This window comes from Rhipicephalus sanguineus, chromosome 9 (genome assembly GCF_013339695.2).
Source record: "Rhipicephalus sanguineus isolate Rsan-2018 chromosome 9, BIME_Rsan_1.4, whole genome shotgun sequence".
NCBI classification, from domain to species: Eukaryota; Metazoa; Arthropoda; class Arachnida; order Ixodida; family Ixodidae; genus Rhipicephalus; species Rhipicephalus sanguineus.
The window spans coordinates 7546347-7559332 of NC_051184.2; the positions used below are offsets into that span (position 1 = coordinate 7546347).

At 46.0% G+C, this 12986-nt stretch overlaps 1 protein-coding gene across 1 annotated transcript in view; it reads left to right on the plus strand.

The window, feature by feature from the left end:
* Positions 1 to 12958, plus strand: part of LOC119404541 (26S proteasome non-ATPase regulatory subunit 2-like) — a 31316-nt gene extending 18358 nt beyond the window's left edge. The window contains 9 exon segments of the mRNA XM_037671078.2: positions 3619 to 3781; positions 4399 to 4500; positions 4581 to 4651; positions 5305 to 5472; positions 5970 to 6138; positions 6749 to 6970; positions 8057 to 8175; positions 11020 to 11134; positions 12854 to 12958. Of these exon segments, the coding sequence (XP_037527006.1) occupies positions 3619 to 3781; positions 4399 to 4500; positions 4581 to 4651; positions 5305 to 5472; positions 5970 to 6138; positions 6749 to 6970; positions 8057 to 8175; positions 11020 to 11134; positions 12854 to 12921 (1197 nt within the window). The 3' untranslated portion in view covers positions 12922 to 12958.
* Positions 12959 to 12986: the final 28 nt, after the last annotated feature.

The following is a 12986-nucleotide window of genomic DNA, read 5'->3' on the forward strand; positions in this document are numbered from 1 at the left end:
ATTGTGGAAGCGCACGACAAAGGAAGGCTATTTTGCACAGTGAATATAGCTGCGTCGTGTCTTTTTCGTGTGCGCGAGGCTTGTGACCGTGAGTAGCGCGATGGGATATCTTCAGCTGCACGTCGATCAGGAAGAGTTACTACGGGCCGAAAGCGGGAAAGTATGCGGACCTCGAAGAAAACCTTGCAGACTTTCTTAAGCAACTCGGCGTATAATGACTTTGTCAAGGCAACAGCACGCGACCGAGGCGTATCCAGAAGTGATCTTAGAGCCAGCAAAACAGGCTCACGGAAGAAAAGGAACTGCCAGGACAACAAATTTTACATTCTTTGAAGGAAAATTGTGCATGTCTCTTAATTTTTTTTCTAATCGTCAACATAGAAGCGTGTTACAGTTTTATCGTTAAAATGTGGTAGCAAATATCTTCATGAGCACTTTTATTTTTGAACACGCAAAATCGGGTGCTCGTAAGATTCGTTTAAATACTCTGCTTGAAGGCATAGTTTTTATCTAGATGAGCCAAATAAATGCCTTTTCTTGTCTTTTTGCCCCCATTGTAAGTCTACTCCATTCAGCATTTTCAAGTAACATATTTGGATGCACTTTGCATGTTAGCATGTCTCTTTTTGAGGGCACTTCTGATAAGCCGAACTCCTGATAAGACGAACAGATGTCCGCGGTCCCTTCGAGTTCGTCTTAACGGGAGTCTACTGTATTAACGAGAAATGTAGTTGCTATGAGTTTCTTGCCCTTATATAGCCTAATTAATGTATATACAGTGGAACCTCGTTAATGCGTACCTGCCGGGAATGCCGCATAACTACGCACTAAACGGTCGTATGCATTAACAACCAAGTAAAAATTTGCATCTCCTCACATACGCCATCGCCGCCAGCAAAGAAATATATAAAGTGCCACAGCAAATATTGCCTAAACTACCCACTGCAAAGCCTTTTCTTTGTTTTTGCCAAAGTGGAGAAAAGATTCTGGCACTCTCGCACGACCATCCAGTAGTGCCGATAGCGCGCGGTGGCGATGCCAAGGAGCATTTCGGAACTATTACAGGGTCCAGTATACGCAGTGACCGACATAGCGACGGAACGGACAGTGTCGGCTACATGTGTGTGCGTCTGTACCGCGATCTGCTACTAAACGAAAACTGACACAGTTTCAGTGAAACGCGGTACGACTACGTGGAGCCGGTCGTCTCCTGGCTAGTTGCGTGCAGCGCGTGGCCTTCTCGGCTCACGCCGTCACTGCCGGGCCGCTTGCTAGCTGCACTGCATGCGCACATTTGTCGTGGGAGTGTTCTTCGTACCCACATCGCTCCAGACCGTGCACAGATGTGGCGAGTAGCTTGTTCAGTTAACGCGGTGATGAAGAACTTCCTGCAAGTGATGCGCACTCTGCGACGGTCTAGCGGTGCTGGCAGCGTACAGAAGCGCGTTTGGGTGGTCGCCCAATAAGAGCGTGCAATATGGTTACAACAGCGCTACGCTTGCTGTACGGTACGCGTGCGTTTAGCGTGATAGTGTCGATGCAAAGAGGTTTCTCGTCGCCCGCAACCAGCAACGCTCAACTCCGCAACAGCGAGCTGCTTTCATTTCTACAAAGCGGCGCGCGCTTGAACACGGCCCCGCACAACGAAACGGCACCGATCGGCGGGCCAGTGCGTTCAGCTTGTCACCTATTAAAAGCGTCCAGATGGCTTAATGTAGTGCTGCGCCGCACGCGTGCCTGAGCAGATATCTGAAGATACTTATTGTGATAAGGTTGTCGGTGATAAGTCATGCTAGCGCGTTCGTCGGTGGCCGCTGCCTCACCTTCGTTCTTTCCCGGTGCTTACTCACAAAAGCATCATCGCAGTCGCGCGGAAGACTGAAAACCTTTGGCGCCACATTGGGGGGTCGGGAAGTTCAGCGGCGCAGTGAAATTATATGGCACAAAAAGTTATCGCGATACGCAGGGTACGCACTAACCGGTAGGCGTAGGATGAAGCACTACGGCTTAAGCGGTCAGTGAATGCATTAGGCTCTATGAGACTTGGTTGGGGATTCATCGCAACTACGTTTTAACCGTTAGTACGCTTAAAGCGGGTACGTATTAACGACGTTTGACTGTATAGCCTAATTAATGTATTCCCCAGCTGCTTATGTGCTGAGGTGCATCCTCTGTGTCCAGAGTGGCCATATTAGCTAAAGAAAGGTGTCACTTCAAACAGTATTCACGCCCATGTAAATGCTTATATCTGTGCAGTATTAAGCTGTGATTGATATTTCCTTAGAGAGTTTACACATAGCACACTCAAGTCTCTGAGTACAGCATAGACCGCTTATAACGTAAGTCGCCGGAGTCGCGAATATCCGCACTATAAGCGGTACCGCACTATAACCAAAACAACATTTTTGAAAGGTTGCACGTGTACAAAACCATGACCAACAGGCAGGCGCGCAATTCCGACTATCGCGGCATGCGACTGGGCCGTAGTTTGCATCTGCTACATTTGAAAATGTTGAACTGTTAGCGTCCGCGGACCTGCGGTGCCGACATAACGAACGTGGAAAAAATGCGCTGTCACGGGAAGTCGCCGCGGTAACACACTGCGCGTCCGCGATGTCGAAAACGGTGGCGACCACAAACCACCACTCGAGTGTTTCACACGCACGCCCGCGTTTCGTAAAAGATGTAAGTCACCCCTTTCCAAATGCAGCAATTGCAAAATGTTTCATTGACTCGGCACCAAACCGCACTTCTGTAGTCCGCGGCGCCGACATGGCAGCTAGCGCTCGTTAGGCCTAGCGTGCGCGTTGCAACTTGGCATGCCACCGCGAGAAGCTTGCCTTAGGCAACACGGAAATCGGGAGTAGAAGAGACCGCACTCGCGAGCTAAACCGAGGGCATCACGCGTGAAACGAAGTTTCGGTTCGCGATCGGGAGAACAGCCGCGGCAACTATCCTGAAAAAGTCTTTCAAGCTTGTAAGTCCGCCTGTTGGTGGCAAAGGCGAAAGCTCAATCGCGTCTCAAAGCATTGTTGCTTGCGGGGGAATCGAGGTTGCACGCGCGATATCTGCGCTCTACGACGAAGCGCGCATGTCAAGCGGCCGAAGGGGGCAAAGGCTTCTCCGTCGGCCGCGCAACCGCTCCCCCTCCTCACACCACGCACCTGCGCCGGGCTGCTGTCCCCCGCAGCCATCCCTTTTTTTTTTCTCCCCCCCCGCTCCTTGTTCGTTCGTTCCGCGTCCCCTCCTCCTTTGTAATGCCGTCCGCCGCTCTCTCCCCCTGCCGGCGCATCTCCGCTGAGAAGCACGCTCGCACCCTCGCACTCTGAGATGTTCCGGCAGCCGCATTATAACCGGTCTTTCATCTCGGGGGGGTCTGCACAATAAGCGGTATGCGTATACATGGAGTTCTATGGGAGAGTAAACGGGAGTCAGAAAAAACCGCATTATAGCCGGTACTGCACTGTAAGGGGTTACGTTATAAGTGGTCTGAGCTGTACCCCCAAAATTTCGTACCCTGGTTGCTTACCTTGATTAATCCTTTTTTGTTCGTGCACTTGGCTGTTTGCATACCCAAATGTTGTTCATGCAAAATCTGAAAACTCTCTGCTTACCCAGGTGCTAGCTGTGACTGCCATCGCCTGTGGCATGGTGGCGGTCGGCTCTGGCAATGGCGATGTCACGTCGACCATCATGACAGCCCTTCTGGAGAAGTCAGAGACTGACCTGAAGGACACCTACGCTCGCTTCCTTCCTCTCGGCCTGGGCCTGTGCTACCTAGGTAGGGGGTGCAGTGCCAGCTCTCTCATCATGGTTGCCATCGTTACTTGAGTGTTGGGCACTAGACCAATGGCATTACTGACAACAAATGCATTATTTAGACACTTATGCAATAGCCTTACGTGGGGAAAAGTGGTTCAGTTTGTTACAACAATAAGTTCTTTACACAGTTAATTACGACCATGCACTGCAGGCTTGGTTTGGTGGCATCTACTAAGAAACCATTTGAAGCACTTTGCATCTCCTTATTTCACTGTTCCATTAGTCTTTACACTGGTTTTACCAATATAATGGATATATCAATGGGCAGCCGCTGTACAGCAAACTTATCTGTGTCCCTTATGGTAAAATGAACTGCTTACTACAATGTTCCCAGCTGCATTATTTCTCATAGCAATTAGATCTCATTACTGGGTGTCTGCATGGAATGAGAAAAGAGCGACTGAAATGCCAGAAAATTTTATAAGGAAACAATGCAACCCGGCTGCTGATAGCCTCTGCTGGTATTATTTGCTTGTTGCAGAAAAAATGAAAACGCATGACTAGTTATGCAGCCCACATATCATTGGTTGAATAGTACCTAACATTGAGTCCTGTGCAATAATCGCTTGTGTCCAGGCAAGCAAGAGGGTGCTGAAACAATCACGGCTGCTTTAGAGGTGCTGCCAGAGCCTTTCAGAAGTATGGCAACCACACTCGTGGACATCTGTGCATATGCCGGTGAGTGCTGCCTATTCTAACCATTGGTGCATTTTCTGTATCGTGCTGTGCCAGTACTGATGTGCATACGATGATTTCAGGCACTGGCAACGTGCTCAAGATCCAGCATTTGCTACACATTTGTAGTGAGCATTATGAAGCCAACGAAAAGGTTAGACCTCTTCCCCTTGCTTGCTCTTTTTTTTTTTATACGAGTTGACATTTAAGGTGTGCAAATAGTTTCTTGATACTTACTGCAATAGCGCCAGAAGTAAATTGAATAAACTGCAGAATACTTTTAATACTACCAGTGTTTCACAACATTAGCAGATTTCTGTCATAATGTTGCACGTTATGAAGCGTGAAGCACAAAACGGGGCATTAGAAGATAATGAGTTTATTTAGATCCCGAGGACTCATTGATTGTGAATGGTAGCAGTGTGGCCAGGATGCCTGGTTTGCAGAGTAATATAAAGCCTCGTCAACTATGGCTGCCAGAATAAATTTATTGCACATCTTCTCTTTAATGACATTACAGTTGGCTATAGGATGTGTATAGAAAAGCTATTTTAAGCGTATTCGATTTACATATAGAGTAGTAAATGCTCGATTTGAAGGCTGAACTAAGTAGAGGGATATTTGATTCACTATTCAAAAGTATCGAATATTTGTACACCTTTACTGACATTCGTTTACTGATCTTTGCTTTCATGATCAATGCATATTACTTATCACTTTCATAACGGGTGCGTTTGCGAGCAAGTAAAACGCAAGCATGTTGAGACTTGTCTGTGACAGGGTTCACATGACTATTGATTTTTGCAGGAAGAAAAGAAGGATGAGAAGAAGGATAAAAAAGAGGATAAAGAGGAGAAGCCAGCTGGCTCAGTGGACTTGTCCGGCCAGCAGAGTGTTGCTGTCTTAGGCATTGCACTGATCGCTATGGGAGAAGAGATCGGCTCAGAGATGGCCTTTAGGGCATTTGGACATTTGGTGAGCATGTTTCTGCCTTGTATTATTATTATTATTATAGCATTTCTTTGACTACTCTACGCCACTTTAGTCTGTTGATGTAGCCTCACCACAGTGGCTGCTTGAAGAGAGTTAGAGGGCAGCCAGGTCTCGTATGGCCAAAAATCGCAGAAGAAAACTAATTTTAAAAAGACTTGCATTTTCGAAATCTCTAGTTCTTCGTACACTAACCTGCAAAGCTGAGGTAAAGCCTCTTCACGTAATCGTTACAGTTCAGTACTGTTGTACTGCGTATCCAGTTGGGCTTGTTCATTATTCATTGTTGTGGGAGACAGTCTCTAACTTAAAATTGTTGCATTGTAACATACATTTCATATGTGTCTGGGCTGTGATGGTCAGGTGAATGTTGAATCATGTTTTATAAAATTTTCTATGGAGACCTTCACGTTACAGCTGTTGGATGTATTGTGCTGTTGCCCATTCTGATGGTGTGTCGTGCTCTTTTTTAACACGTGCAGCTTCGCTACGGGGAGCCTGTGATCAAAAGGGCTGTACCTCTGGCTTTGGCTCTCATCTCGGTGTCAAACCCTCGGCTGAACATTCTGGAGACGCTCAGCAAGTTCTCACACGACAGCGACAATGAAGTGGCCCACAATGCCATCTTTGGACTTGGAATTGTTGGCGCTGGTACGGCATTATTTTTCTTATTATTCAAAATTCAGATAAAGCAGGCCTTTAATACTGTAATATAAAATTTTTCCTAGACAATCTCTGGCAGCATTACCAAAGCTTCACTTCATAGTTAGTGATCAATAAATTTCATTTATCAATTGCACATCAAAACAAGATCCATGCAACACAGTAAAAGGGTCTTCAAAGGGGAATCGCTTTTCTATGTAATCACCGAATTACCTCAGTACCAGAGTTCATTGGTCAGGAACATATCGCTGCAAACATTTTTCGGATCTGCGAAGTACAGGCGGAGTTAGGGGTTTTTCGCAGTTTTATTAAGCGCTTTCTCTCTTCTTTTGTCCCTGATGAGTATGCTGGGAGCTACACAAGGAAGAAGCTACAAAGGGGGAAAGAAGCTACATCAGCGTGTGTCATGAAATGCAATCGCTCTTTCCCCATGTGATTTTGGAGCGTGGTCTTAGTTCCTAGTTCAAAATGCCCTTGCTTTCAGTGCCCTCGTCTGTGCTACACGTTTTTCTTTTGCCCCCTTTTTTTCTTGAGCGTTTACATTTTACACCATCATTTTAAGTGAGTGAGTCAAATTCCGTGCACTCTGGTTGTACAGGCACCAACAATGCCCGGCTGGCGGCCATGCTGCGGCAGCTGGCACAGTACCATGCCAAGGACCCGAACCACCTGTTCATGGTGCGGTTAGCACAGGGTCTGGCACACATGGGAAAGGGCACACTCACCTTAGGCCCCTACCACAGTGACCGGCAGCTCATGAGTCCCGTGGCCACCGCGGGACTGCTCACCACCTTGCTGGCCTTCCTCGACGTTAAAAACAGTGAGTGCTGTCACTCCACTACTAACCTGTTGCCTGTGTCAGTTGTATGCACGCTTCCTATGGTAAATTAGAGGTGCCCACCTGAGGCATTGTTACAGTGGGGGAGTATGAGTGTGCTGAAGCCTTTTGGCGATGGTGCACATTTTTGGTAGTCTGTACGAAGCTCTGTATAGGATAAAGGCAATCTAGGTGGTTTTGAAGATCACAGCTTTATTCCTGTCGCCTTGTAACGGGAATCTGTGTAGTATAGGCGTTGCTCTAGAAAAGGTGGAGATAAGCTTGTCTCATTTTGTTGCTTAACTAATCCTTCGGTTCATGATGACACAAGCGCAAAATACACGGAGACTTAGAAAGGACCATGTACTTTGCACTTGTGTCATCGTGAACCTATACCAGCATGCCCAATTGGCAGTCATCCTAATCCTTCGGTGCCACGCTGTTGTCCCAAGTTCTGTCCAAAAGTGGTCAACTTTTTTTTTTTTTTTTTTTTACTGTGGGCCCCTCTTGCCAATACATACATTTCAATTGCTTCATGCAAATGAACTTGGTGCTGCTTTGGCTGTGCAGCTGGGTGTATGCTGGTGTATCATGCAGATGTGATGCATGTTAATGCATGACATTCGGTGTAGGCAAATAACTAATGATGTTTTTTATTAATCTAGTGGTTTCGTCAAAGTGTACGACAATGTAAACAAAATGCCTGTGCCTTCCAAAACGGGGGCGAAGGACTCCTTCAAGCCATCCTTGAATGGCTTTCCCTTTCGCCTCCCAGTACATGTGTTGTTATAAACAAATAAATCAAATGAATCACTGAATCAATCAATCAAATCTACCAGAGGCATAACAAACCCTGAGACAAAGCCTGCTTGTCTATGGCAGTGCAAGAAAAGAGCGAGTATCGTAGATGAGCTGAGCTCGTCCTTGGCCACATTTACCAGAAACGCATGGGCGACCCCAGCTCATCCGTGGCACGGAAGGGGTTAAAAGCATAGCAGTTCATTCCTAAAGGCTAAGCGTGAACATGTCCATTATTCCGTGCTTATTTTCACTGAACATGGACGATCTGGAACCACTTGTCTCCTACAGTCATCCTGGGCAAATCCCACTACCTGCTGTACTGCCTTGTCACGGCCATCCAGCCTCGCATGTTGGTCACATTCAACGAGAAGCTAGAGCCACTGCCTGTTCCTGTCAGAGTTGGACAGGTGAGAATGCATCTGTACTGCTTAAGCGCAAACGAATTACATTTTGCAGTGATTCTCCTCATACGGAATGGTGTTGGGGTTTATGCCGCAGGTTTTGTGTTGATAGCTCTGTCATCGCGGACATAGCCTGCTTCGTTTTTAATGTAGCAGCATCACCATCTCTTTTCTTACATAGTGGGGTGTTGGTGCCTCCACTCTCTGGGAGCAAGTTATCTTTACAGAGGTGTGGATTTCCTAGAGCACCAGCAGTAAAGTGATGGAAGTGCTGCTCCAATTGCTCCAAATTGCTCCAAAAGAGAAATGCTGCTACATACTGTTTGAAACTATAACTTTTTTAGTAACTCCTCTGAATCTGCTCCGAAACGGCACTGAGAAAATGTAGACGAGGAACTTTAACCATGTGATCAACTTGCAAGCCCTAAAGAAACCGAAAACAATCTGTATAATATCATCCTAGTATGCTAGTATGCAGCTTTATTGGCTCTGATCTCGTTTATTCTACAAGAACTGGCATATCAAGCATATAGCTCGTATAGCTCCCTCTTTTTTTTTTTTTCCAACTTTATATGCACGCTATTTCAGTGAAGTGTGAAAACGATCGAGCTTGCTTTGTTCTCATACCTATTATTAACTGCTCCTTTGGCAACAGTTATATGTGACTATGGTTACTTCTTAATGTGGTGCTCAGCTTTACCACTTTGATCTCATTTCATGGCACACTCAATAACCAACCTTTTTTTTTAATTGTTCGTTTCTTGAAATTTATGTTGTCTGTGAAATACCCTTCATAATGAATATTATATTTATGCGATTATTTGGTGATGCTTTGAGCTCCAGGAGTTGTGTGGCATGTTTTGCCATACGCTCCTAAAACACCAATAGCTGCTCCAAACTATAATTTTTTCTGCTCCGAAAACACTTATGGCTGCTCCCTGCACCAAAATCTGCTCCAAAAAGTAAAAAGTCCAAAAAGTCACTTCCATCACTGGCAGTACCTTTTCACTGCCTAAGCTTAGTTCTGGATATTAGTTTGGCAATTTTTGTTAGAAATCTCACAGTCTAGATCAAAAAGCTGTTCCAGACAGTCGCTAGAATGATGTTGTCTTTTTAAAGTGCAACAAAATTCATTATATTTGTCTAAAGGCTGCCATGTGCATAGCATATACTTGCTAGCATATACCGTATTTATTCGAAAATAGGTCGGGCACGAATATAGGTCGACCCCTACTTGTAGCACTCTACGAGAAATAAAAAAAAATATTCGAAAATAGGTCGACCCATGTTTTTTTTTAGAAACAGGAAAATTGAAACATAGCACACCTTTATTTACAATTAACTTAGCGCCCTAGTCGCTGCCGGGAGAGTCATGTTCGTCAGATGTGCAAGGAAGGTTGTCGGATTCTTCGCAGGCATCCTCGGCATCCCAAATGACGTCGACTTCGCTGCCATCGATTGCGTTGGAAATGCAGCACTTTTTAAAGCCAGTCACGATAATTTCCGCTGGCAAGTCTTTCCGCGCGTCCTTCACCCACGTCGCAACTTCATTAGGCAGTTTTAGAATAGCGTACGCAAAGCTTTGCGTTGGCTTTTCGCGCAACTGCACATGCGTCGTACGCTAACCGCTTGGGGCCTCCCGTTAAGTGGCAAACGCTAACGCTAACTTAGTGTACGCTATTCTAAAACTGCCTATTGAGGGAAGCCCTTCTCGCGGCGTCCCGTCGGTGTCATTGCAGCATCCTCCTTCAAGCCACTCTTTGTAACTCTTCGCCACCCGGTCCTTAATGTAGCCGGGATGTCATACCTAGCGGTATGACGACCAGGTCTGTTGGCCTTCTGCAGGGCCTCCTTGACGCCCGGAGCCTCAGTTCTTTTTCAAGAGTGTCATGCCTGCCAGTTGCTGGGCCGCGAAAAGCACGACGCTATCCATTGCACGCGAACAGTCGGTCCCGCTGCTTCCGCCAACCCCTAATCAACTTTTACGTCGAACTCACGCTGAGCGGCACAATTGCTGGAATTCTCGGCAAAAAGTATCACTTGACGCTTGAAGTCAGTTGTGTAGCTCTACTGACATGACACCGTCGCAACCGCGCATTTGCAAATGCGAACCGTCACGTCAGATCAAACAACAAACAGTGAGGCCTTAGGCCAGTGCCAGTGCGGCTGCGCGTCGGCAGGCAGCACGGCTAGGGGGCTAGGGACTTCACAGCCTACCTAGGGAAATCACGGGTTCCAGCGCAAACATGGCGGAGCGGCTGCATTTCGTGGGGGCTTTGAAAAGGCGGTTGCACAAATAACTTTTTTTTTCTTAGTTACTTAGTCGGAAAAGGCGAACGGGTACGGTTTTTATACCAGATTTTATGGTATATAATGTGCGTATGTAGCGGGAACTGCTTGAAGAACAGCAGGCGCGGCAGTTGAACGCCATAGGTGCGGTGCTTTTGGTCGCTTTGATCGCGAATATAGGTCGAGATTCTTTGGTCACGAATATAGGTCGATAGCTGATTATGGGCAACATTTTTGGGAAAAAAAGGTCGACCTATATTCGAATAAATACGGTACTTGCCTTGGTAGCTTAGTTGCAGTGGGCATCGCTTTGCTGAGCTCAAGGTTTTGGGTTTGATCCCAGTCACAGAAGCCATGTTTTGAGTGGGGTAGAATGCAAGCACACATTTAGGTACTCGTTTTAAAGAACTTCAAGTGGACCAAATCAACCTGGAGTGGCTCACAACTGGATCCTGGTTCAGGCATGCAATAACTTGCAAATTTTTTTGTGTGTCCATGCATTCTTGCGTGAACCAGTCATTGTCACTTTGGCTAAGAAGTTGTCTGCGTGTCTCTATGCAGGCTGTTGATGTGGTGGGACAGGCAGGAAAGCCCAAGACCATCACCGGCTTTCAGACACACACAACCCCAGTCCTACTGGCCTACGGGGAGCGAGCAGAACTCGCCACCGAGGAGTGTATCCTTTTAGGAGGATTTCCGTCTTGTAGCCACATAAGAGTTGTCTCGCAAGCAGCTCCTTGCGTGGTTCATTGTTTCCAGATCTGGACTTCTTAAGGTGAGTGAGGAGTATTAAAGGTTTTGCAGGCATCATCCAGTGAATATTGTTGCCTATTCCTCGTTGCTTTTCATTGGCCAACTGCTGTCAAGAAACAGTGCTTAAACAAGACCAATAGCTGGGTTCCATTTACACAGGCTGCACACAAACACACACTGACAAGAAGGAAGGACAGTGTGAGTCATTTGTAGAGCTGTGCGAATAGCAAAATTTTGGGTGCGAAGCGAATTCGAATATTGAAGAGTGAGTGCGAATCGAATCGAATATTCTCGAATACTTCTCGAATATTTCTAGAATATTTTTCGAATACTTCGAAGTGAAACTGCAGAAAAAAAGGTTATAGAGGATTCCTAAGCATATTCTTATGAGATAGCAACATGAAAGTGTTTCTTTTCGCTAGGTTGATGAAGCATTGGCGGGGTGGTGTTTCATAGTTGTCTTATCAAGAATGAGGCAATGTAGAGGCCGAATTGTATTTATGTACATGATTTGGTGCAACCAAAGTGTTGCCGACAACACTTTACACGTGATAAGCAAAGATGCCCTTTCCTCAGCCTCTCCTCCTCTCTCAACTTCTGTGGAAGCCCAACTGATGTGGCGGACAAGGGTCTGCTCCCTACAAGTCCGGAGTTCCATATCTGCCTCACAGACGTCAAATATAAGAACATCTGGAATTTTGGATGCCAAAAAGCTTCGGCTTCCGATTTTTCAGACTTCCTGCCCAAATTTCAGGTCCAAAACAGCATTAATTGAGCCCCCACTTCTGCCACATCTATCTCCATGTTGGAACCAGCGTTTTCCTGAGTTCATAAATTTGCGACCGTAGCAAAGCTTGAAAGGCAGCTTTGCCGCAATACGAGAGTATAATGTGGTGAAGCATATTGAAAATCCGAAGGGGTCACTTTCAATTGGACGTTGACTGTATTTGTTTTGGGGAAGTTCGAATAGTAAAATTCCAGTGCGAATCGAATCGAATAGCAAACACTATTCGAAAAATATTCGAAATTTCGAATATTCGCACACCCCTAGTCATTTGTCATCACTACCCAACAGGTGGCTGCACCATGACTCAGTGGCTGAACCCATTGCTTTGGGCCTACTCTCATGTGAGCACAGTTAGATATAAACTCTTATTTAGATTTTTAATTGGCATTGTCATACCTTGCCCTGCTAGTCGTAAAATTTTGTACCATATTATTCATGTTACAGTGGTGTCAAATCAGACATTTCAAGGTTAACCTTATCAAATTATAATCTCTGCGTTTCCCAACCTGCGTCGTTATACCATCCTAGTAGCTAATAACATCCATATTATGCGCCCCGCCACGGTGGTCTAGTGGTTATGGCGCTCGACTGCTGACCCGAAGTTCGCGGGATCGAATCCCGGCCGCGGCGGCTGCATTTTCGATGGAGGCGAAAATGTTTGAGGCCCGTGTACTTAGATTTAGGTGCACGTTAAAGAACCCCAGGTGGTCGAAATTTCCGGAGCCCTCCACTACGGCGTCTCTCATAATCATATCGTAGTTTTGGGACGTTAAACCCCAGAAATTATTATTACATCCATATTATGCAGTGTGCGCTGTGCATCAAAAGCTTTCAACCTTGACTTTGCTGGCACAGACATTTCTCTCACACCTGTCCTGGAAGGCTTCGTCATCTTGAGGAAGAATGAGAACTATGCAGCATGAAACGACCTGTACTTACTAACTTAATAAAAAAAAATTTTGAGCTGTAGTTGCAGCTTGTGTTATGT